The sequence below is a fragment of the Diadema setosum genome, chromosome 6, assembly GCF_964275005.1.
Source record: "Diadema setosum chromosome 6, eeDiaSeto1, whole genome shotgun sequence".
Taxonomy (NCBI): domain Eukaryota; kingdom Metazoa; phylum Echinodermata; class Echinoidea; order Diadematoida; family Diadematidae; genus Diadema; species Diadema setosum.
Window position 1 is genome coordinate 35,973,551 of NC_092690.1, and position 25,155 is coordinate 35,998,705.

At 40.2% G+C, this 25,155-nt stretch overlaps 2 protein-coding genes across 2 annotated transcripts in view; one reads left to right on the forward strand and one right to left on the reverse strand.

Moving 5' to 3' along the window:
* Positions 1-1,350: 1,350 nt before the first annotated feature.
* Positions 1,351-12,109, forward strand: LOC140229826 (selenoprotein S-like). The gene is made up of 6 exons (XM_072310056.1): positions 1,351-1,596; positions 3,004-3,141; positions 3,634-3,740; positions 4,407-4,496; positions 5,984-6,044; positions 7,336-12,109. Exons 1-6 carry the CDS (start codon positions 1,512-1,514, stop codon positions 7,407-7,409), a joined length of 555 nt encoding a protein of 184 aa, XP_072166157.1. The 5' UTR covers positions 1,351-1,511; the 3' UTR covers positions 7,410-12,109.
* Positions 12,110-17,217: 5,108 nt separating this feature from the next.
* Positions 17,218-25,155, reverse strand: part of LOC140229762 (uncharacterized) — a 30,387-nt gene continuing 22,449 nt past the window's right edge. Inside the window, exons 5-8 of the mRNA XM_072309997.1 lie at positions 22,976-23,177; positions 20,479-20,567; positions 19,506-19,751; positions 17,218-18,931 (exon numbers count right to left, since the gene is read on the reverse strand). Of these exons, the coding sequence (XP_072166098.1) occupies positions 17,273-18,931; positions 19,506-19,751; positions 20,479-20,567; positions 22,976-23,177 (2,196 nt within the window). The 3' untranslated portion in view covers positions 17,218-17,272. The remainder of the gene's footprint in view (positions 18,932-19,505; positions 19,752-20,478; positions 20,568-22,975; positions 23,178-25,155) is intronic.

Genomic DNA, 25,155 nt, shown 5'->3' on the forward strand with positions numbered 1-25,155 from the left:
GAAAGTAAAGAATAACAATTATACAAAACATGACTGTTGAAGCTGAATATCACTTTTATAAGGAGAAGTTCACCTTCATAGACTTGTGGATTGAGTAAGTGCAGCAATAATAGTAGAATGCATCAGTGAAAGTTTCCAGGAAAATCGGACAATCCGCCGTCAAAAGTTATGAATATTATTATTGGACTTTCTGCTCAGTTACAGCTGATGGATGAGAAGATAATACTATACAGCTTATAATGTCACATGTAGGCCTAGAACGACACAGTCATGCAGTCTCGCCTAAATAAGTCAATGACACATCTGAAGAACGATACATTTTCAAGAAATATAAAGAAGATTCAATATATTTTCACTTTTCTCCCACAATGGAATAAAAATTTATACATGTCTCTTTCAGAAAGCAGGGGGGATAATAGTAATCTCACACGCCTGTGACAAGTCGAGGAAATGTGCACCTTTTGTTTAAAAAAAAAAATAGATTTTGTGAAATTCTCTCTAATTTACTTTTGTCGTTCTATACGCATGGGACATAGTCTTCTCACACCCAGCAGGGACTGCGCAGGGATGATTATTTTACAGAAATTCATAACCTTTGAACGAAAATTCCTCAAACTTCGGATTTGTTCGAATAATAATGCTGCATTTTCTCAATCCACACGAGAGAGTGGAGTCGTCCTTTAATACATTAAATTGTACAAAGGCAACCAATGGGCCTTCTTGATCAACTAAATACAGATTTGACTTTGAAAATAGGAAGAGTAGTAGAATTTACAATACATTTAAGAGTACATATGATCTAGCTATTCAAGTGCCAATCAACCAACAAGGACATGCTGTCTGGAATCTAAAAAAGTAAAATAAACAAAAAAATAAGTATTACTTATTGACTCTCACTTGCAGTAAACTTGCATAATAATACTGTGTTGAAGAGAAGAAGACGAAGAGGAAGAAGAAGAAGAAGGAGGAGGAGGAGGAGAAGGAGAAGAAGAAAGAAGAGGAGGAGGAGGAGGAGGAGGAGGAGGAGGAGGAGGAGGAGGAGGAGGAGGAGGAGGAGGAGGAGAAGGAGGAGGAGGAGGCCTGGGTAGACTATTGGAATTTACCTGGGGAATAATGGTGGTACAGTGTAATGTAGATGACTGTAATCCCCAATGAGGACCGATATTGTTTCTGGAAATGAGGTTGCCACTATACTTATCAACAACACGTCATGCTTGGGACTTTGCACAGAAACGAACGGGGTCAGCAAGCTTTTCTCGCGGAGCGAATGAGCCGCGTTCAACGAACCGTTTGTAAACATCATAAGGAACATTCTACACGTATTGTTTGCAGTAGGGTCCTGCAGCTGTCTACGCTACGTACAATTAAGTGCATGCGGCCTGTGACAACAACTCGTCAGAAAAGCAATTTAGAGGTCACACTTATCCGATCCCGACGGTCCTATGTGACAGATTTACAGTCTAAGATTAAGATGCAGTTCTAGCGAGTCAGATCTGAACTTTCATCGCAAAATGTCGGGAATCTTTGAGCATCGAGAGCTGAATGAGGAGGAAGGAAACACAACTCCAGAGAGTGTGTCCTACGGCTTTGCAGCAGGTAACGGTTTAGCGTTTAATAGCAGCAGCTGAGCTGACTGAGTAACCCGCTACAGCTAGGCCAAAATTAGTGAATCGTCTCACATGTAATCATGGTAATACAGTATCTGGGCCCCATTTCATAAAAAGTTGATATGATAGCTACTCTTGCTAGAATGGCAATCGCCATGGTAACGAAAAGAATCCAACTTCCTCATCAACTGCTGAGTGGTTGTTGCTATTTTATTGGAAGTCGTGAAGTTGCCATTCCAGCAAGAGTTGGCATCCGGCTATAATGATTATGCCATATTAAACATCTTTTATGAAATGGGGCCCTGCTCTAATGATTGATAGCTTGCTTGCGTTGGCTAACAATTGTGTACAATGGAGCTTGTACACCACTTCCTGATAAAAGTAAGCTGCACATGTAGAGTCTATTAATATAACTACAACAACTGTTGTAAGTGTTAGGTCCGGCTGGCTGTATCATCACTGAACTGCCACTGCCTGGATGGGGCTGGCTGCACTGGCACTGTACGTACTAACCCGGCCGGGGCACTCCGTATCACACAGTTGTACAGGTGTACTGTGTCTGTGGGATCCCAAACGGGCTGGTCGCAGTTACATGTGTGCCACTGCATGCACTTGTAATTTACTAAAACATTGTAACAAAATAGCTCTAACAATCGTGTCGAGTGTAGATGCTCAGATCAGACATTGGTGATGGTAACAATACATAGCCTAGATCTAGGCCATTGGTAAATGTTGGTTGCAATCAGTTGCAATGAAAACATCTTGATGGAAGAACTTTATGAATCACTAGAATTTGACAAATTTAAAGTCTGTGCCAACATGAACATTTTGGGGCGAACATCACCGGCACCCCACCGCTGCGTGTCCGTACTAAATAAAACCCTACCTAACCCTATACCCTAACCCTAACGCACGGGTGCACGCGGACTGCGGTGGGGGAGCGGTGGGGACTATATCACGATTATACCACATCACCATAAATAACGCTAGCCCGACCAGACGCTGTTAGTACGCTGTGCTAATACAGCTACAAGTACCTGCAGCGACTGGGCTGTGTATAGTTAAGGTAACGCTGGACTGTCATCTGTGTACAAATAATAACATGATAGTCAGTAAATGTTCATTGAAAATTTATTGATATTTTCAACTGAATGGCCTGATTCTGGCGATAGTGGCTAGAGAAGCTCTATACAAGTGTTGTATCAGGTCTAGAATTGTATTGAACGCTGTTTCATACCCTTTCCAAACTTAGTGGTGAACAGTACATATATTTAGTGGAGTGGCAAAAAAAAAAAAGGGCTGTGTAAAGTTTTAATGAAATTTAATATGGCTATACTTGAATGAATCATACACAATGTGTGACTGTTTAAAAATGTACATGTATCTCTTCCCACAGCCTCAGATTTTGTAGCCAGCTATGGCTGGTACATTCTGTTTGGAGTAATCGGTCTGGTGTACCTCAACAGCTGGCTGGATACCAGGCTGCAAGGATGGAGAAAGCAACGGAAACAGGAGGATGAATACTCAAGATACGGTAAGTCTCACTTTCTGTGAAATTCTAAAAGCAAATGCAAGCAAACCTCTTTCCCAATCTTCCTGGGTTACAGAGTCTTCATTTTAGGATGGTGATGGACCTGGAGACCTTTCACACTCAAGCACCTACAGCTTATTATTTCAAAATGGAAGAGATAAGGGCTGATACAAGAGCCTGAGATGGTGTGGTCATGCATGGGGCAGGACCTGTGAAAACCACCATTTGGCTACAAAAGACTAAATGCTTTGTCAATGTGGATCAACACCTTGCGAAATCAAGAGTGAAACACTTCACATACATCGTAATTGCGATCTCGCAGCTAACCCAAGTGGGTACCACAAACTTAGAACCCAGAAAAAGCTTTTAATAAAAGAAAAGGACAAATAAAACATCCTACCTCCTTTAAATGTATAAATATGAAGTGGGAAATATGGATGATGATAATAATGTTAGGAATGATATTGTTGTATTCATGAAATGATTTCTCTCCAGACGCCAATGAAGTGCTGAAGCGGCAGGAGGCTATGGAGAGGGCAAGAGAAAGATTGCAAGCACAGTATGATGCACAGGCTGAAGAGTATGCAAAGAAACAAAAAGAGGTAAAGTTGGTGAAGTAGATTATCACTGAAATACAGCTATCTAGTGCTATGCCTGTGCAAAGAGGCATGCTGTAGTTATTGCACGTATGCAATGCACATACGTGTCAACTCAAAACTGATATCTTACATTAATGTAACAATGAAAGAAAAATGATAAAAACAAATTGAGCAGATATAAGTTTTAGGCATAATAAAGCCTTTTTTTTTCTGAGATATTTTGGATAATAAATTTTGAAGGAGAGCTCATTTTTAGTGTCATGAGAGAGAGAAGAAGAGAAAATGAAAGAATATTTTTTTATGTGTAAATCACAGATAGTAGTTGAATGTATGTACATCAATGAATGCCATTTGTCCTTCTACATCTTTATTTCCTTTTTCGCTGGAGTTCTGTAATTTGCCATGAGACACCAGTGATATTGCTTTTCCTAAAAGGTGAAATTAATCGATAGATAGTAAATGTATTACATCTTTGGTTTAGAAGCCATCATGCCTACTGTTCTGCACATCTTATAATTTTGTCAAACCTAGTTTTGTCATATATAGTTCTGCCATGACAAAGTACTTTCTGTGGAAATGATGCTGTACAAACATATTTTATTTGCTGTTTGCCGAGATATGCAATTGATGCAATGTGACGTATGATTCTTATGGAATCTTTTGACACAGAAAGCTGAACAGAAATCCAAGGAGGAGATTGAAGACTGGGAGAGGCATCAGAAAGGATTAGGCTACAAGTCCAAGAAAAAAGTTACAGAGGTAACTCAGTTAAAGGGACTGTACAGTACTGGTTGAGGTGGGAATTCATGTTTTGAACATTCCTAAGTGAGATAATGAGAAATCTCTCATGAAATATGAAAGAGCATGTAATTTTAAGAAGGAGTCAACGTTTATTTGATGAAAATTGGTTTTCAAATGGCTGAGATATCCAAAAAAGTGATAATAATAAAAGGCGACAGGCCACGCCTTTTATTAGGATCTCTTTGTTTCGTCTTGTTTTTGGATATCTCAGCCATTTCAAAACCGATTTTCATCAAATAAACTTTTGATACCCCTTAGAATTCCGTGTTCTTTGACATCTCATAGAGTGGTTTCTGAATATCTCGCAAAACGTTAAAAGCTAAATCCTCGCCTTGACCAGAACTATACACACCCTTTAAACCTACCTCCAACCTTGCATCTCAATACTTGCTTCACCAGTTCCATTTTCCTCTTTCTTTCTCTTTCTCCCCTTTCCCTCCCCTGAATGTTACATAAACCATGTATGATGCCATGTGCATTATATCACATTATGTGCATGGCATTCCAGCCATTCGTATTTATGCTGTGTCACAGTGAGTAGTTTCATATTAAAAGGGCCCTTATGTGTATTTAAATTGTAAATAGTTTTGTATGTTGCATGAAAGAACTTGTTGATTTAACCCGTTCCTTCTGCAATTCTCTGAGTGCCTTAAATCCCCCCCCCCCCCAACGAGATTCTTTTTGCCCGTCTACAGAGAACGCACAGGTTGGTAATCCTCCTGTGCGAAAGCAGTCAAGCAGTACATGTATCCCCTTTCCATGGTCAACTACACGTACATGTGCCATCGAACAATGAAAATATTGATCGGATGCGAGGTATGAATAGAGCGTGCGCTGACGGGCTCACAGACTCGTTTGTTCTACACAAAACCAGGCACCTCAGTGGGATGACTGGTGTCAGCGAACACAGAAATCTATTGAGCTCAGCTTTGATCGCTATGTACATGTTCATATGAGTTTTATAGCAGAACAAGTGCAAACTAAATCAGAAAAAAAGGTAAATGATATGCATATATGCATTTTTCCAACAGAAAGAGAACATATGGTGATTTAATAAACTCTTGTCTTTTTATCAAACCCATTTTTTCTGGACATTGTAACACAAAGAAACATGAATTTAGGTCACTAAAGCAGGCACTCTTGTCTTCATCTTGGGAACGTTGTGTACCAGGTTCCCGCAAGGAATGGGTTAAGAAGATCATTGAAAAATTTCTCTATCTGTACTTGTTTAAATTGTAAACAATTAAAGCAATGTCATTTGAACCCACAATGACAGGCAATGAGAGAACAGTTGTAACGTTGTTTCCCCACTCCCGTGAGAGAATTCAAGCAACTGTAGTGTCATTTTGTATGTTGTATGACTGCGCTGTAATGAAAGGAACTATTGCTGTTTCAAGCAGTAACGCATGATGAATGCACTATTCATTCTCATTTCTTTGTGACAGGATGAAGGAACCGCTGCACAGAGAGTGAAACAAGACAAACCTAAAAAGAGGATAAGGGATGGTGAGAAAATCCATACTGTAAAACGAGGAATGTTCGCCTGAATTTTGATTTCGCGAGTGCCAAGATTCACGAAATTTAAATGCACATGAAAGTTCTTGTCTACACTGTATGCATTGAATGCCAGTAGCAATTTGCGAAAATTTCATGCAGCAAAAAAGGCTGTCTGCCCCAATTCTCCAAAATTTCATGCTGCGAATATATCATGTTTTACAGTACGTACTTAATTATCTGCCTTACCATTTCAGCCAAAATTATGCCTCATGATTATCATACCTGCCAAGGCTGTTAGGCCCATTGAGGCAGAAAGTTACTGTCAGGAACATACTGTATTACAAGTGGTATTTTCTGAGATGACAGGAATGTCCTGAAAAAGACAACAAATTCTCATTGAAAACTCATGATTTGTAACTTATATGAAAGTTTGTTCCGTTCGTTTACCAGCATTTAAAATGCTGTGGACTTTGTGTTGTTGTTGTGGTTGTGTTTTTTTTTTTAAATTGGAATTACTGCATAAGATTGGATATTTGGCCATCTGTTGATATTCCATATTGTCTTTATGACTCACAGGAATGAAAAAATTTGATATGAAGTAAACTATTTCTGTTACACAGATCAGCCCTAATATGTTTTCTAATACACAAACAACTTGCTCAAGTAATTTTATGATCTCTTTAACATTCCTCTTGATAATGCAGTGTTAATATTAAAAACAAAGTCGTCATCAGTTTTGCAGTTCTATATTTTTATACAGATAATCATCAGAGTCCCTCTTTTCATGGCCATTGCGCACCCTGTGAGATGTCATAGTTATAACAGTTAAAATGGCAATGTCTTTCATGTAATTAAAATGTCAGGTTGTATTGTAGCTTCTAACATTTCACTGTTGCTTTATATCGCTTTAGTCATGAGGACCTCCTGAACGATGAAGTCCTGTCGCTCTCTTTCATGGCAATGGCTACATTTCCATAAAATTCAACAAAGCATGGCTTTCCACGCTTCTGATAATTATGACAGTTCTCCATCGTAATTCAAAATAGTGATGATGATAATGCAACCGAAATGCAATGTTTATCACTTCAGTCTGTACGCCCTGAAGAATGAACACATGACATTACAATTGGTTGGATAGATTCACACGGAGTTCTCAACTTATCAGCCAAACCCTTCACCGAACAGAAAAGTTTCAAAGCTTTCAATTGCATTACATCATTTATAATGTCGTATACACTCTCCAATGACCTTATGCCCATTTTCTCTGGCTCCCTTTTCTCTCTCTCTCTCTGTTACACAGATTACAATCCTCTCTGGGGAGGTCAGGGGTCAGGCTTTCGTCCAGCCCGCCGTGGCTTCAGCGGAGGTGGATGAGGTTAAAGGTCGTACACAAGCCACCAGATCGTCACGTGATGTCCTTATATCTGTTTCTTGTTTTTGTTGATATTGTTATTTATTGTAGATCAGTCCTGTGCAATCAATGCCATGGCGTAACGCCACATGGTACCTGCAATCCAACAAACCCAATAATTCCTTGTCTGCAAACAATAATTCAAAATTCAGAAAGAATATAATTAGAGTGTACAGTGGTCTTCATGCTTATGTTCCCGTGTTAATTCTGGATGGTAGTAATCTTCTGACCAGGTGTCCCATGCAAACAAACATCAATCCTCATGGAAATCGCCTCTCTAAATTTGTTCCCAATGGATATTAGGCATATTGAGGAAAGAATTTATAAATAGTGATCAACTAGTCTATAAAATGTGGTTAAACCAGAAACATTCACAACATTAAACTTTCACAAATTAAAAGGGACAGCCTTTTCGCGGCATAAAACTTTTGTGAATTGGTGACTGACATTCAAAGCTTTGTGTAGACAAAAACTTTGTGTGCATTTTTAAGCTTGAGGGGCCAAGTTTTTTGAAAGTAATACTTTCACAAAACTTGGCCCGTCAAGAGAAATTTGCAAAAGTTTCATTCACACATAAATTTCTGATTTGAAGTACTACTACAGTTATGGGTAGTCAATGTCCCAGGCCGGTAGCTTATTAATCATGGGTAACATCACTAAACTAATGTGTCACAATGGGCTGATCACCTGACGTGAGGAAACAGATCCTTATGACATACACCATGTAGTTACACTGTGTAGTTACACTGTGTAGTTTGAATGGACATCTCGTGACATCTTGCTTGTGTATGTCTCTTTTTATGTGTTCTATTTCTGCAGTGGGTGTCTACATACATCGTTTGTCAGATACGATCATTGTGTGCTTTTTACCTGAACATTTTACCTTTCATTGATCCCAAAAAGGAGTATTTTGTCCACTTGCCAATGCTTCTATAAAGTTAGCAAAAGCAAGAACAGCATTTGTGTGCATAAATATTTACGTGTACATTACTAAATTGTATGCAGCACTCATACAGAATTAGCTGAAGAGTCTGTTGCAAGGAGAAATTCTATTTTGGATTTTATAAGTGATTTAGAGAGAGAGAAAAAAAAAATAAATCCTGACATGCTGCCCTGAAATAATTTCTTTTTAAGACTGAAAACTTTATTCTTGTAATGTGATGCCTTTGCAATTTTTGAAAAGTCTGTGTGCATCTCAGCTTATGGTGTTAAATGCAGGCTTCCCCAGCACAGCTGGGATAAAGATAGACTACAATATTTCATGTGCAGGAAATGTGTGTGCTCTGGTACAGTAGATTGCAAAAGTTGTCATAATATTAAGTCTTCTTCTCCGTGTTCATGCAGTACCCAGTAAGCAAGATGGTCTTCTGAAAGGTGATAGCGCACACTGCAAAATATTGTTTTGACACTTCACAGTATAACATTATACGTAGAGTCAGATTTAGTGATAGAGGATGCATCAATGAAATCCAAGGAAATTAATGTGTCAGGATGACCTGCAAAACACCCACTGCAAAAATAGACGGCTGTTTCATGTCAGTTGGTGGTAGGATTACAAAGGAGAGATTTGGACTTTTGTGAGACCTCTTGAAATGGTGTCTGACATCAACAATTTACAATACGTAAACTTTCTACGTGGAAATTGCCAATTTTTATCTTGATTGCAAGTAAGCTAGTCATATATCAAGGTGGTGTGTATGTGTGCAGGATGTAATTCTGAAGATTGGAATCCCCATGATCCTCTCCGATGCATTTTATCACCCTGCTCTACTCAAATAGTGCATGCATTATTTGCATGACAGGCAGTTGTGTACACATTCCACATCCTCTTCCGTGCTACAAGGGCGTGGTTTTCACATTCCTCGATTTAAGGACCAAATCTCTTCTTTTGCCCTACCCTAATGACGATCCTGGCTCAAATGAGTCTTGTGACGTCACAGCCAGGATCTGACACTAGCCTCCAGACATGAGCAGGAATTTTATAGTTACGATGTACATTTCATGTGATCCACTTTTACATTTGATATTTCATGCCTTGAGTGTAACTTTACAACTTTCTTCAGAATTCAGTACATGTCTATGGAATTTCTGTTTGATTGTTCATGTATTGTAGAGTTCAATTTTGTTTAAATCAAATACACAAAAAAAATAACAGGAAATACGCCTTATGATTTTTTGTTCTGTTTTGTTTTCCTTCTGTTCTTCTGTGCTATACAGTATATGTATGATTGTAAGATAATTGCCAGTGTCATGTTAAATACATCGAAATGAATTGTGTCTACACCGTTGTATGTTATTTCTGCTTATACAATATGTACTGTGTGTTTGTAGTTTTCCTACAGAAATTAATCAGTCCTTTTGAAGGCATTGTTTTTGGATGATTTAGGCGTTAGTCTGTGATTTAGCACGTACAGTGGACTCCCGTGATAACGAAGTCCTCGGGACCGGCAGTTTTAGTCCCCTGTAACCGGATTTTCATTATAACCGTGTTCGGGATTGCACTGTATATGAGATTAACTGAGCTAACCTTTGAAAGAAAGATAGAATAATAAAGTGTGGGGGGGGGGGTATACATAATTGTAGTACTGTCACTGTAAGAGGAGAAGAAGTGGATATCATAATAGCTCTCCCCTGCTCAGATTTCACTCAATCTTGAATGCTAAATACATACACTACATGTAGTATGTTTTGATGGCATTTGAATGCTGAGAAAATCCACCTGTTCATTCTCAACATTGTGTGAACAGGCGAATTGGTTGTACAATGTACATTTAATTTCCATGTTTTGCAGAAATGGAGTCTCTTATCCTTAGCCGTGATTCCTGCAAATTTGTAGGAACACAGAATACTGTACATGTACATCATAGTATGTCTATGCCAGAAGCCTTCAATTATCTGCGTGAACAGAAATTGAATTGACTTGATTTGACAGAGATACAAGAGATGGGATTAGATACGACTCGGTGTTCAAACTTTACCTGCAATTACTACAGCAGAATAGCAGAGGTCTCATGCACATTGGATTTACCATAAGAAACTTACATGTCCATGTATGTTACTTTAATGCTCCATGTGTTTTCCCCAGACAATGACAACTACAATGTATGAAGAAAATATAATATGATCTATCAAAGTAAACTTGAGGCTAGAATGGCATTTTGCTTGTCACCATTTGTCATTTGAGAGCAGCAGTCAAATTCTACTCCTGACAACAATGCTTCATGTGCTGTCTGCTAATAATGTGACTGGGTTTGGTATGGTATTACAAATTTGTAGCTCCTGTTATCAATATTTCTCTACCTGCAGTAGATGGACCAAAGTATGATTACATGTACATTGTATATACAGTAGATGTCTATTTACCAAAATGTTTGCTAACTCAATCACAGATATATGGTGTTGTATGCTGGTACCCTACCGTGAGATAGCAGTACATTGTACGTGTACAGTGCACTCCCGTTATAACGAACACGGTTATAACAAAGAGGCCCGTTTCATAAAACTTGTTATCAGTGACAACTGTCACATTTCTATGACAAATTTGCTCTCAGCCAATCAGATACAAGGATTTCAGTAGCTTATCACAACTATGACAACTTGTCACTGATGACAAGTTTTATGAAATGGGGCCCGATCGGGTCTATTTTTTTAACTGTCTATTTGATTGATTGTAACGAAATTTTGATATAGCAAAAGATGTCTGTCGGTCCCGAGGACTTTGTTATAACGGGAGTCCACTGTATTGTGAATGACTTTCTGATTATCTTTCTACCACACTTTCAACCAAGAACCAACTTCACTTAAAATTTGATTCATACATTATTTGGTACATGTACATGTAGGATACTTGTGTTGCCGTGATTACATAATGCGCCTTGAGTTGGGTAATTCAGTGATACATCTCACTTCAAGGACAAACGTATTTGTTCCGGTTAACATGTCGCATCAGACCTAGGGAAAACACCCGCAGTGTGAAAGCTAGTCCACAAGAAAGACGTTAAGTTCTGCACACGTGTATTCAATTCTTCGGAGATGAGCAGCACGTTGAGCAGACTTTCTACACTGTTTATCTTGTATGATCAAGAAATTCAAAGACTTGTTAATTTATCTGTATGGGTGATATATAGATTCAGTCGAGGAAAAAATAAAGAAATGTCACATCCGTGTGTATGACTACATGTACTTATACTTGTTACATTAAGCATAAAAACTTATCGGAAGTGTCTTTGCCTTGAAATATGAAATAAAGTGAAATCTTTACCATGATTACACCAGAAGTTGGCGCCCTGATGGTTTAGACGTGTACACGTATTTAAGCTGATGCCCCCACACTGTACCAGGTATTATACAGTGCACTCCCGTTATGACAAACACTGTTATAACGAATTTCCGGTTACAACGAAGTAAAATTTCAGGTCGCAACATACTGTACGGTATGCATTTTTATTGTTGATTTGTTCGGTTATAACGAAATTACGATATGACGAAAGAAAAGTGTCTGTCACGAGGACTTCGTTATAACGGGTGTCCACTGTACTTATGTATGGCTTGTGGGAATCATCAAAAAGACTCCTGTGTGCACGAATACAGTACCTGTCGTAGCCTCGCTCTCCTTTTATCTGTGTGAACAGAGATGGAGAGGGGGGGGGGGGATCACGGAGAGCTAAGGATATACAATGTACAGTAATAAGTATACATAGAAGGATAGAGAGATAACACATAAAAATTATGTGGATTATAGACCATTGCCACCGCGATGATGTTTGTACATAATTTCATCATCAATTTGGTTGGTTTTGATTTAATTATGTTAAATTACAGCGCTGCCAACATTGGAAACTGGTTGAGAGTGAGACTCCCATAGGCCAATGTTATAATTTAGGAGTCAAAATGAGTGAGATCTATAGAAATGCATGCAAATGAAATAAAGTTTTAGAGTGAGAAAGGACCAAAATGAGTGAGTCTCACTCTCAATTAGTGAGAGTTGGCAGCCCTGAATTACATTGCCATGCACCAATGAAACACTTATGACGTAGTAAACTCCCATCATTAAAGGGCTGGGCGAACACGCTGCTATTACTCCAACTTCAAGTAGACATGCATACGATTGGTACACTTTATTTGCAGTAGCCTACATGTACATGGATATGTGTTACTCGTATTCTGCCGAAATGCTCAGTGTTATATTAAATGGGTTAGTCAAATACCGGTTAGTGATTGGCTAAACACAGTCGCGTGATGGAGGCACATTGGTTATGTTCGCCCATGGGCAGAACATTTTTGTAATGTTCTCCCATGGGAAAAAATTTTCACGTAACAAACAATGACAAACGATTGAACGATCATATTTTTCACGCAATCGATATGATAAATTTGCCTATTCCATACAATGTGAAAAAGCAGATGACTGATTGTTGTAATGCGTACGAAAGTGTGATAATTTGACTAACCCATATGATAGAACAGATGATGACTTTTCTTGTTGCAGAGACTCCAACTCTCCCGTTTTCGACGGGAGATCTCCCGCCGAAAACCCATTTTTGCAAAATCTCCCGTTCTCCCGCTTGAGATTTAATTTCTCCCGCCCTGGCTCTGTGTCTCCCGTTGGAAAGGATTTCTTACTTATTGCTATCGTGTGTTGAAAAAATAAGCCTTAGATAGCACCAGAGAGCATCTAGAAACCTAGGAACTTCGCACTTCGTACACATCAAAATGGAGTCTCCCGTTTGCTAGGGGTTTCAGGCGGGATAATCTCCAGATCAGAAGGTGCTTTGGGTTGGAGTCTCTGTTGTTGGGAACATGTACCAAACGTTCCACCCTCAGGCTTTGATATGCTATTTTGGGAGGTTATAAGTCCCTCGACTTCGTCTCGGGACTTATAACCTCCCTCAATAGCATTTCAAACCCTTCGGGTGGAACATTCGGTATGTTCCCTCCCCGCCAGTCATCATGTCTTTATATCATGATATCGTAGCTATACTACAAATTGTATTACCTTTCTTTTGTTAGTTTGTTTTCCTCTCACTGTTCACATTCTGGGCCACCATCAATCTCCCTCTTAACTACCGACAGGGGGAGAATCTATAAATACATTGAATAATACACGTTTCATCAAAGCAATAAATTGACACACACACATACACACACACGCACACACACCAGTGGCGGATCCAGAGGGGGTATCCGCCCCTGCACACACACACATACACACACACGCGTCAGTGGATACGAGACTAAACATGCAATATATACAAATGTCAAATACATGTGTCCGTTTAACCTTTAAATTTATTTGCGAATCAAAATTCCATATGTACAGTGTACACTGATTTTGCTTACAATTCGAGGTCCTTATAAAGGAAGAATGTGTAAGTTATCAACGCGTCTTCCGACTGTAGTACTACGTGCGATAACTTTAAAACATTTCATAACATTCTGAAGTTCATGTAATTATTGTGCAATTTACACCAAGACATCGTGCTTAGAGCAAAAAGCTGCCGACTCTCGGCTTTTACATTTTCTACACTTTTTAATACATGTATACAAAAGTAATGCCCTTTTCTTTCGTTCTTTTTCTTTTTTGGTATGCAATGAATACCAAGAAGAATATTTCAATGTATATACAACTGTTCTGATTTTGCTCTACACTAATGAGACACGCGAAAAGAAAAGAAAAAGTAAACATAGCAACATACACACTAATTGTACAAAAAAAAAAGACAACAAAACTCGGCGCTTCGAATGCCCATCGTGTAGATCAAACAGACTACCAAGGACTGTAGTGTACTGTGTAATCCTACCAACAACAACAGCAACTTTGTCAAGTAGTTGCTCAAACGAAATGACTGCTGTACAAAACTATATGTATATAGGCCCGATTAGTTGCGCAATATGCAAACGGGTTTTGCAATGTGTTACAAAATACAATACCCTTGCGAAACTATGTTGAAATAACATGCATGTCTAGCCAACAGCCGACGCAAAGGATAAGGCTTGGTTGGGTGGGCGTGGTTGAATGTGGCCTCGTTCAGTTTCCACAGCCAACTCAAGATTTGGCTAGCTACACAGTCCGACACATTGCTACCCTATTCATCGTTAAGCTCACTGCCAAGTGCAAATCAAAATGCTGCAACTAGGGAGTTTTGGTACGTCTCTGCATAAATTGTTTTTGTCTATTCCATCATTGCCGACTTATGCTTCACCGCCCTACGTGCGCACGATTAATGAGTTATCACTGTTTTGATGTACTCCTAGAATGGAACAGCAGGCGGTGCTATCTAAAGGCAGTGTTTCTTTACGTGTTACCAGCAACAACTGTAACACCCAAATACGCTAAAACCACATACATTTGGCTTGCGATATTTCGATCAGGCTTCCTGTTTTTGCGTGTAAAAAAAAAAAACAAACAAACAAAAACAAACCAAAAAAACCAAACAAAACAACCAGAAAACCTCAAGAACTTCTTCAGAATACACGCTGCTCCCTCCCAAGACTATCGACTGAAACACGCATCAACGCAATGCATCGCTTTAATAAAGTGAATGCACGTTCTTATGTGAAGGTGATAGGACGTATGTGTCCTGCCATTCATTTACAGTTAAGGAGATTTTCTCCCGATTTGGTGGTTGCGAAACGCCACTTAAATCAATTTCAATGCGATTTTGGGAAAAAATAAAATAAACAGAAATCCAATCAAAACACACCTGTTTTGCATGATATGCCATAGATTAGGAAAAAAATCACAGCAAAATACAGTACAAACAACAACCAATTAATAATAATGCAATCCAAATTAACACAACGATAATATTTACCTAAATCAGTCTGAGATCTTTTGCCAGGCAGCGACGTCGTTACATAGAAACCTGTCCGTCAAGATCCGCATTGAAATCATGTGAATATGTTGCAATGTCATTTGGCATAATAATCATGTCTTGCGAAGACTAAACATCTTTTCTGATAGTGATAATCACATGTCGCGATGTTTGAATACCAGGAATTGAGGAATTTCCGCGAAAGCTTACAAGGCATTGGCATATGTCGAAAGAATGTGAGTAAGCCTGCAGAAATGTAAACAATAATTAAAAGAAACAAGCATGTTTATTTTACATGTTTTACATGTATTTCATGGTCCTATTATTCATAGGCCTTGTCAATTTCATCGTATATAGTAAACACCACAAACTTCTACATTGGGCCTACACGTGTACGATAATCCGATCATTCATAGGTAATGCAGTGTAATAATCTTGCCTCTAGCTGCATGATACACTGGACTTGTGGGTAAACATTTAAAGCACCTATTAAGGGTTGTGCGTGTATAAAGGGAGCAAAAAGACTTGACGGTGCGTTTTAAACTTGAAAAAAAAAAATCCTAGCACTCAATGCTACATTGCGCATAAAGACGATGAAAAAAATATAACCCATTAAAGCAATCATCATCACTTAACAGTTGTCATCAAAGGGGAGAGAATCGGGATGACGAGCAAAATCCTTCTTGAGTGATTTCTCTCGTCACTAAGGTAACCAATATCCATACAACATTCCTTCATAATGATTTTTATACAAAAAAGTGGCAATAGCAATACTCGTAAGTACGTTCAATTGGCCGTTCAGTGTATCATTTCTATTGCATTTCTGTAAAGAAGTAGGCACAAGACGTTAAAACAAAGACATCAAACAATACCACGATTTTGATACACTGCATTCCTTTCTTCTCTCTGTAGCACAATTTTGTGAGAGGACAATTACCCACAGGCATACCAAATAACGTAGGAATTTTTCACTGAGTGGAGATACGAGGTACTTTATATATCTGAACTCCTTCGATCTTCTTCATTAAATTTTTATATTGACGATCAAAACGTCATGTAAACACTGTACTTCCGTTATAACGAAAACGTTCATAACGAAACTCGAGATACAACGAGGTACAAATTCAGGTCCAAAAATCGTTATCTATTATTATCTTTATTATACTTCATCATTCAGCCATAGCAAAATTTTGATAAAGTGAAAGAAAAATGCCGGTCCCGAGGAATTTGTTATAACAGGAGTCGCATGTAATATTGTCCTTCTATGAAATCCCCACAACGTGAATGGCTACTCTGAAATAGTGTGCAGGGGAAACAAGTGGCAGAGGGTCGGCACAAAGTATAACGTGTACATAGAAAAGGACTGCGAAGTCCTTTGTTTTATCTCATATAAGCTGAGCCATCCCTAACATGTTAAATGAATTACTAATAAAAAGTATTTTGCACACAAACGCCTACACACACTCGCATACACCATCGTGACATAAACTGCGAGAAATAAGTACATTGTTTGTCTGCCATATCCACTTCATAGAGACATGTTCTTATTAAGCTGTTTTGTTTTGTTTTTTCCCTGACGGAACACGAAAAGCAAGAATTTTTTTTCTCTTAAAGTCGGGGATATAATACTAGTAAACATACGGCAATCAAAAAAAGCGAATCGAACTTAAATAAAGACAGAAAAAAAAGAGTCAATTGGAATTTTGAATGCGGGGGATCAAGCAAAGTGGAAGCAGAGACTTCCTATCACTGTGTAATTCTGAGCTTGATAATCCAGATATCTCTTGAGATATGGAATGCAGATTGATTATGATTTCTGTTGAAGTTATGCGCATACTAGTATTCAAGAGAAATTGGGGGGGGGGGGGAGTCTGATCAGGTAATACATTGTTGTCTTACAGTACACTCTCTGGTAGAAAAAGAACGTAATACGAAGGAAGGTTACAACACACTGAGGTATATGAACAAACAATAGTAAGCCCAATGGCAGCCAACGATAGTTAAAGAGTCATTTATAACAACTCCTTGCTGGATTTTTCGCTCTTCTTTCGCTTCCTCTTAGGTTCCGACTCGGCCATCGTAGCGAGTGCTTTCTTCTTCCACAGTTTCTTGGGATCAGTCACTTTCACTTTGCCGAGCTTCACCGAATCGCTCGACGTTCCCGTAAACTCAGGCGTCATTGGCGACAGGTTCGGCACCGACTTCGTCGGCGTCCTTGTTTTCTTTCTCGATTTCATCTTGAAGCTTTCGTCGATGACGAGACTAGGTTCGTCGTCCTCGTAGTCTGCGTGTCGGAGGGGCGGGGGTGGTTTATCGCCTTCCCGTTCAAGGACCGGCGGTGATAAGGGGCGAGAGTGGGAAGAGGGGGTGGTGTCGCTAGTACTGCTCAGAACCGGGGTTGGGCTAATGGGTTCCGATTTGACTGTGGAATCTGCGTCGCAAGTCTGCGATGCTTGTCGGTGCGCGGCTGATTGTTTGATGCAGGCCGAGCCGATGGCGAGAATAGCAGAAGCTGCCTCTTCACGTTCCTGGTCGCTGGTGACCTGCTCGGCCTTCTTCTCATGGCGAATCCCGAGGAAAGCGCCGCTGTTTTTGAATTGCAGCGACAGCATGCTCTTGCGGAGTTCGTTTTCACTCTCCACTGTGGACAGTACTGTGGGCGTGGCTGGTTTTATCGCTGCCTCCGGGCATTGGAAGCTCGGCGCAGATTCGTTTCTCCTCGGAGAATCCTCGGCAGACTTCGGTTCCGGTTTGGGATCCCTCGGCAGTGGAAGATTGCTGATGTTGTTTACTTTCTTCTCACTGTCACCACTGGTATTAAGCAGCAATGCGCCGATATGACCGTTGACACTGGGAACCACCGGTGCGTCCTTGTGGATAAGATAGGCATACTCCGTCTTTACCCTCCTGTCCTCCATCTTCACGTTGCTCGGGCTCCCTCCCGTGGGTGGAGAGACACGAGACACCCCTCTCTCGCTAGAGGGCACTACGTCTGGAGTCTGCCTGGGCTGGATGTTGACCATGACCGAATGTGGTGCAGGATGAGACGTGGCGTGATTCGGGACTTTGCTCACGTCTTTCGACTTCACGACGGATGCCGTGGTGGACGCATTCACCTTCTCCTCTAGTTGAGTGAAGAAAGCATTCCGTTCGCTGGAAGCACTTCCCGCTTCCGCCTCCTTCTCGATTACCGATATCCTTCCTTCCCTGTCGACCCTCGATGGAATGAGCACGACCACCTTTTCGCTGTTCGTAGTCGGCGGTCCACCGTCTGATCTTCGCTGCTGGGACTCGCTTCGGAGCTCGTTGACGACTTTACGAAATTGTATCGAGTTTCGGAGCCGCTCTTGTGTCTGCTTGTGTATCGCGCGCTGACCGTCGGGCGACCGGCATCTCGCCCCGGCGTTGACGGAATCCTGTCGTGTCACTGAACGAGTCACCGTATAGACTTCGTTGGCGGGCCCTTTTAGCCGCTCCGTGGTCAAAGTGGTGACCGTTGAGGGCTTAGAAGCAGTGGACGGTGCACTAGTTGTTGCTACTGAGGCTGGTCTGATCAGGTAAGCATCGTTGATTGGTATGGGTAGGTTTGGGGCCGGAGTAGCAGCGGAGGGTGACGATGTATCGTTTGGTTGCGGGCTGCCAGCTCCCAGGCCTCGGAGGAGAGTCGACATCTGCAAAGATACCGAGAGGGAGTCATTCACAGTCTGGTGGTCTATTGGACCGACTACCATCCTACGGTAAGAGGGCCTACCGACACTATACTTCGAGCAAGAATTTTGGTCTATACCGCTGTTCTCTACCCACATGCATTTACGGCATCCAGACGAAATGGAATGTTTTGTGGTTGCATTGAGAAAAAAAAAAAAAAAACCGCGGGAAAACAAGGGTTCTTATTTGCACACAAAAAGAAGAGACGATCTTATATCATACATGTCAACATTATCCTTCTTATTCCATTACTTATGAATTGGAGAAAAATTGAATGCAACAAACTTCGTTTCACATGTATAACACGAAACGGCCTTTGACTCTTTCAATGATAAATGATGAGCTAATGTCACCGGAAGAGGAAATATGAAATCAATATAAGGTACTTTAAGCACGTTTCTACCAAAACCTTACGTCATTCACAATAGAAACAGCAGGAATTCCGGACAACAAAGTCTGAAGGGACACACAAATATACAGAAAGACAGACATACAGACAAACAGAAAAGAAAGGCGCGTTGTAAGAGAGCCACGTACTGTCTTATCAGTGGTGATGGTGGCCGGAGTGTCCCACTGCGTATTCTTCAGACTCATGTCGGCCCCGTAGTGGACCAGGATCTTGACGATGTCGGTGTAGCCACGCCCCGTGGCCACGTGGAGGACGGTGTTGCCGGAGTAGGACTGGACGTTGACCTCCGCCCCGGAGCTCAGCATCTTGTGGACCAGTTTGGTGTCCTGGTTGGTGACAGCGTGGAAGAGAGGCGTCCATCCATTCTTTGAATCCTAGATTGATAAAAGAAAGACAGCCATCAATTAATGGCATTTACCTACACTATACGATTCTTTCACTTTCGCGAATAGAAATGTCTGTGTTGCCTTTCACCACTTGCCGGCAATTACAACTGTTATTGTTCTGAGAGAATTTGGTGACCCCTTCATTAATTTTTCTTGGATTTTGAAACTTATCAAATTGTTGCGTTGTGATGGAATGGAGAAAATGTTGAATAACCAGACAAAATATGCAAGGCAGATAGAAAGAAATCGGAAGGCTGAAGTATTTCCTGAAAATGATTACACATTATATACTGTATTCTTAAAAGAGTCAGATGGATGATCATTCCTGAAAAGGCTGGTTTCCTACTAAAAACCCTACATCTGCTGTAATGGCAAATCATACACATGGATGAAATTGCTGACGCATAATTTGCTTTCATTCTTATTTTAAGCGTGTAGCAATGAGACGGGGATGTAACATTTACACACCGATATCACAGAACACTTGATAATTTTAACATATGGAAAGTTTTTTAATAATCTCTTGTCAAGACGTGAAGAAATATATTTCGTTTGCAGAGAGCTTCGTTCAGGAACAGAAAGACTTGGCAGCTTTGAATTTAGGAAATACCGGGGATTCCCCAGCAACACACTACATGGAAACACACCACCACGAGGGGTCGAGCCTTGGACACAACCCAAGGGGTCGAATTTTAACCCACTGGCGGGGACATACCTTTGAGTTTAGGTCGGCGCCCTTCTCTAATAGCATGGTGACCAGCGTTGGGTTACCTATCATGGCAGCTAGGTGAAGTGGTGTGTACCCTGTTGATGTGAAAACAAGGGAGATAAAAATGAAAAAAATCCAGTGAGAAATCGAGTAAAAAAGGGTAAACAAACCTTGGTATGTATGCTTTTGTGTGCGAAAAAAAAAATCGCGTTTTTTTTTTTTTACGTCTCTAGTATATAACAATCAAAGACATACGAAAGCACGCAATGACCTGTAACGAAAGAAAATCACTGACTGGAAACTGTCTATTGTTTGTATACAGACGTGTGTAACCCTACGTGTGTAACTACAGCACCGAGGTATGGGAGGAATATTTTGGAGACAGAAATGGGAAGGAAGCGGGACTCAGGGAGCCCACAAAAGATGTGATACAAATAAAAAGAAACGTACAGAGAGAGATGGAGAGGAAAGGAGAAACAAACGGACAGACAGACAGACGGAGTGACTGACAAAGATGTTATAGCACTGTGTGGTTCCGGTATTCAGGTTTACCTTTCTCGTTTAAACTGTCTGAAATATCTAACACCTCTGCGCGTAGACTCAAATCACGCTACAACATCACGTCAGATTTGATTTCCACGAAAACGTCACAGAATTCGCAATATGAAACTGGTATCTGTTTTACAGCATGGTGACATGGTAATATCCTACGATCATTCGTACTTTTAATTCGCTCGTCTGGTAAGTGCAGTTACTGTGAAACATTATAAATTTAAAGCGATCTGCTGGTCAGTGTTTTCACATGGAACAGAGTCGAAATAAATTCGATTTGTCGCGAACTATGTGACGAGCAATGCAGGAGGAAAACCACAAGTATCCAACCAGCTGGGATACCACGAAAATGCTGTGCCTTTGTGTGGTATTTCACTTTCGAATTGGGCTCCGTTTACACAGGGAGGTGGAAGAGAGATCTTTTGTAATCTGGCAACTTGGGGTAATGTGCCGAGAGCCAGGTAAACTTGGCACCACTTCAAGGCACCCATGGCTGCAGAGAGAAGCAACAGGTGCAAGAGTGTTACGGTGCTTTCCGTTCTAAGGAAAGAGTAACAAACGAGAACATAAACTCACTCATATACACCACCGACTCTTGTAGACGTCAGAGACGTAGGGTATAACAACCACCCTGAGCGATATCAAAAAGTGCTTCCAAGAAAATGAGGGATCTATTCGAACTGTCGAATTAAATATATGTAGCTTCTACGTGTACAAACGCATGCAGTGAATGCCTTTTCAATGCTGCGAAATATGCTTTCTCTTTTAGTTACAGTATATAGATTACAACCGAGAATTATATGATCTGCCTTGGAAGGCTCAGCATCTTTGCATTTGCATTGTGCGCTCATTCTATCTCTCTCTTTTTCATTTTTTTCTTCCGTATGTCTGCAAGTCTCTCTATTCTACAATTAAACACACACACACACACACACACACACACACACACACACACACACAGCAAAAGCCGACAATACAGTTTGAAGGAAACTTTCAATGAACCATCCAGACAATAATTTGATTAAAATGAAAATAAAACAAAACAAAACAAAACAAAGCGAAGTCGCAAAGGGTTATAAGCCGTGTCCATTAACGTTTACAAGTCGGGACAAGTACCAACCGTGCACTTTCAGCCGGGCACAGCTCATAGTTCAATTCCTCGTATTATCATCTCACCCATTTCCGTTTCCTCCCGTTGACATTATCTCTCGCAGTCCCTACCCAGTCAAAATAATCACAAACTGAAGGCTGGAATCGAACGGTAGCAAACTGTTAGTAGTGAGGCGGGCAGTCATGCACGTGAGATTGTGTTCATTGTCTTCAGTTCCATTTCCAAATTTTCTCCTCGGAATGGACTGATAATTTATGTCCTTTGGTTTGCTTTGTCAATGGATATCATTGTGCGGAAAAGGGAAAACAGTTGGTTAGACCGAACTGTTAGCCTATGTATAGTGTACCTGACGCCGAAGAAGGGGTGATTTGACTAATGTCAAAAGCAAACAGGGCGAAACCCATGAAAAGGATACTAGTACACGATTTACGAGTCCCTTGAGCTGAAATTTGTTGGCTATTTCGGTACATTACATTAACTTAATATCACTTTCACATCTGCACGATGCTTTTTAGACTCACACACTGCATTTTCCCCCCGATGCCATGAGAATATCCAAGGCAAGGTGGAGTTAGAACTTTTTCTTGGAAGTGGAGTTCAAAAAAAAGGCTTGGATGAGTAGGTTGTAGGAAACAATTATGTCTTTGACATGAAACCCAAATGAACAGTACGTTTGTGAAGGCCGTTACCCCTAGATCATGACCTGTTTTGTGTGCATTTATTATAACTCGTTGCACCCAGTGGATGCCCAGTGTCAGAAATAAACACTGTTTCTATAGCCACGGAAATACTATATTTTTTATGTTGTTTTCCAACAAGGTATCTACTATAAGCTCTCACCTTCGTAGTTCCGAATGTTGAGATTCACGTCGACCTGCGAATAACGGAGAATGGCGCCCAGACAGCCAGCGTTGCCGTTCTTGCAGGCGTGGTGGGCAGCCGTCTGTCCGTTTCGATCGGCCTCGTTCGGGTTCGCCCCCGCCTCGACGAGGAGCCGAATGATGTCCGAGTTCTGCATGATGCACGCCAGATGGAGAGGAGTCTGAGGAACAGTGAGAGAAAGAGAGATATATACATGTAGATAGATATACAGATAGAAAGATGTACAAATAGATAGATTGATTGATTGATTGACAATGATTGATAGGGATATAATTACATAGATGAATAGATAGATAGATAGATAGATAGATAGATAGATAAATAAATAGATAGATACACAGATAAACAAACAGATGGATAGACATATTAGATAGATAGATAGATAGATAGATAGATAGATAGATAGATAGATAGATAGATAGAAAGAGAGATAGATAGATATAGATAGATAGATAGATAGATAGATAGAGATCAATAAATAAACATATTAAAGATGAGAAGGACGGGTGGATGTTAATATTCTCCTTTAATATAGCATTTCTCTACCTATAGTACTTCACATCGTCACTTCGTGGTCACGTTCAATCACGAAACTGACAATAGTTGTCGATCACCATAGGCCAACACGGTCAGCGTTTCTCCCAATCGACGTTTCCACTTCAGTCATCGTTTCCGTGAAGATAATGCCATCGTTTATCTACATGTATTCATTCATTTCGTTTTAATGTGTCTGTGTATGGCTTAGTAAATGTTGACACTGTCTGCTTTATATCAGCTTAGTTTATACATACAGTAGGCTTGCTTGTACGGTTGCAATATACTGGTTTTGCTTAGTATAGTTTAGTGCAGTTAAGACTGGGATGGCTTAGTAAAGGTTAGATTGAAAGCATAAAACTTAGGGTACATTAATACTTGTGTATAGTTTAGTTTAATTTAGTGTTAGTTCAGTTTGACCTAATTAGTGTTATCCATTTTAGTTCATTTTAGTCATATCAACAGTAATTCAAGTAGAGTTTAGGCTACTTAAGGCTAATTATTAGTTAAGTTGAAATGATGTTTACCTTAGTTTAGCCTTATAATCTGTAACTTTGGTCCGGTTTGAATTAGAGAACAATAGAGAAGTTAGCGCTAATCTATACTTCGTCTGCGCATGCGTTTTAACACACCTTGCTCAACAACGAAAGTTCGTATGGACCTGTAATAAGGTTAGTATATAGATATTTTGATTGTGCCAAAGTGCGCCTTGGACACATTAGAATCTGGTTTACTGCAAGGTTATGTTTTCCCCCTACAAATCGCAACAAACACGTTTCCGCCTCCCAGTTTCCTTACACTGACAATCAAATCAACGTTAGGTGCAAAGCTCTGTAGGTATTTACAGAGAAGTTGCCTTATTGTTGATCACATGCCACACCAAATAATATCAGGTGACATCCCCGCATAGTACTAAAACAGGAGTCAATCATTGAGCACGTACTCAATGTTGGTTTAAGCAAGGAGGTACGATACGAGATTATGTTAAGTTCTAATTTGCATTCCTTGCACTCAGCCGTGAGGGAGTGTGCGTGTGGAGACGTCCCAAATGTGCATGTCCCAGGTTGTTTCTGAATAGTATGGCATTCATGGCTGCACATCACAAGTGTTAAGCCTTCTGCCACTGTTAACTAGCAATCAAAACAAAAAGTTCGGCATATATACACGCTGCACTGCAAATAATATCCACGTGACATGTTCACAGGTACAACCCTACCCCTTCCACTTGAAAAGGCATTTAGTGAAAGATAAACACAAGCACAAATGCGCACATACACCTACACATACATATTGTATAACTAGGCCGTATTCATGAGGGACACGATACATTGATTTTTATGCGTTTACGTTTGTGAGTGACATAATGACGTACACTATTCCTAAAAAAGATTGTATGTCATCCTCGTCAATATACCATAACAGTATTTATATTATTTTATCATAGCGTAATTTCTCCATTTGCCGCTGTAGGTGCGATCAGGAATTATTCTTCCTAGAACAGACCAGGCAGTATTCTTCTGGAAGTCACCCTTGTGTGACATGGTCAAAAGTAACTCTTTATTTGTATGATGGCCATTATGAATTTGCCAGAAGATTGTCATAAA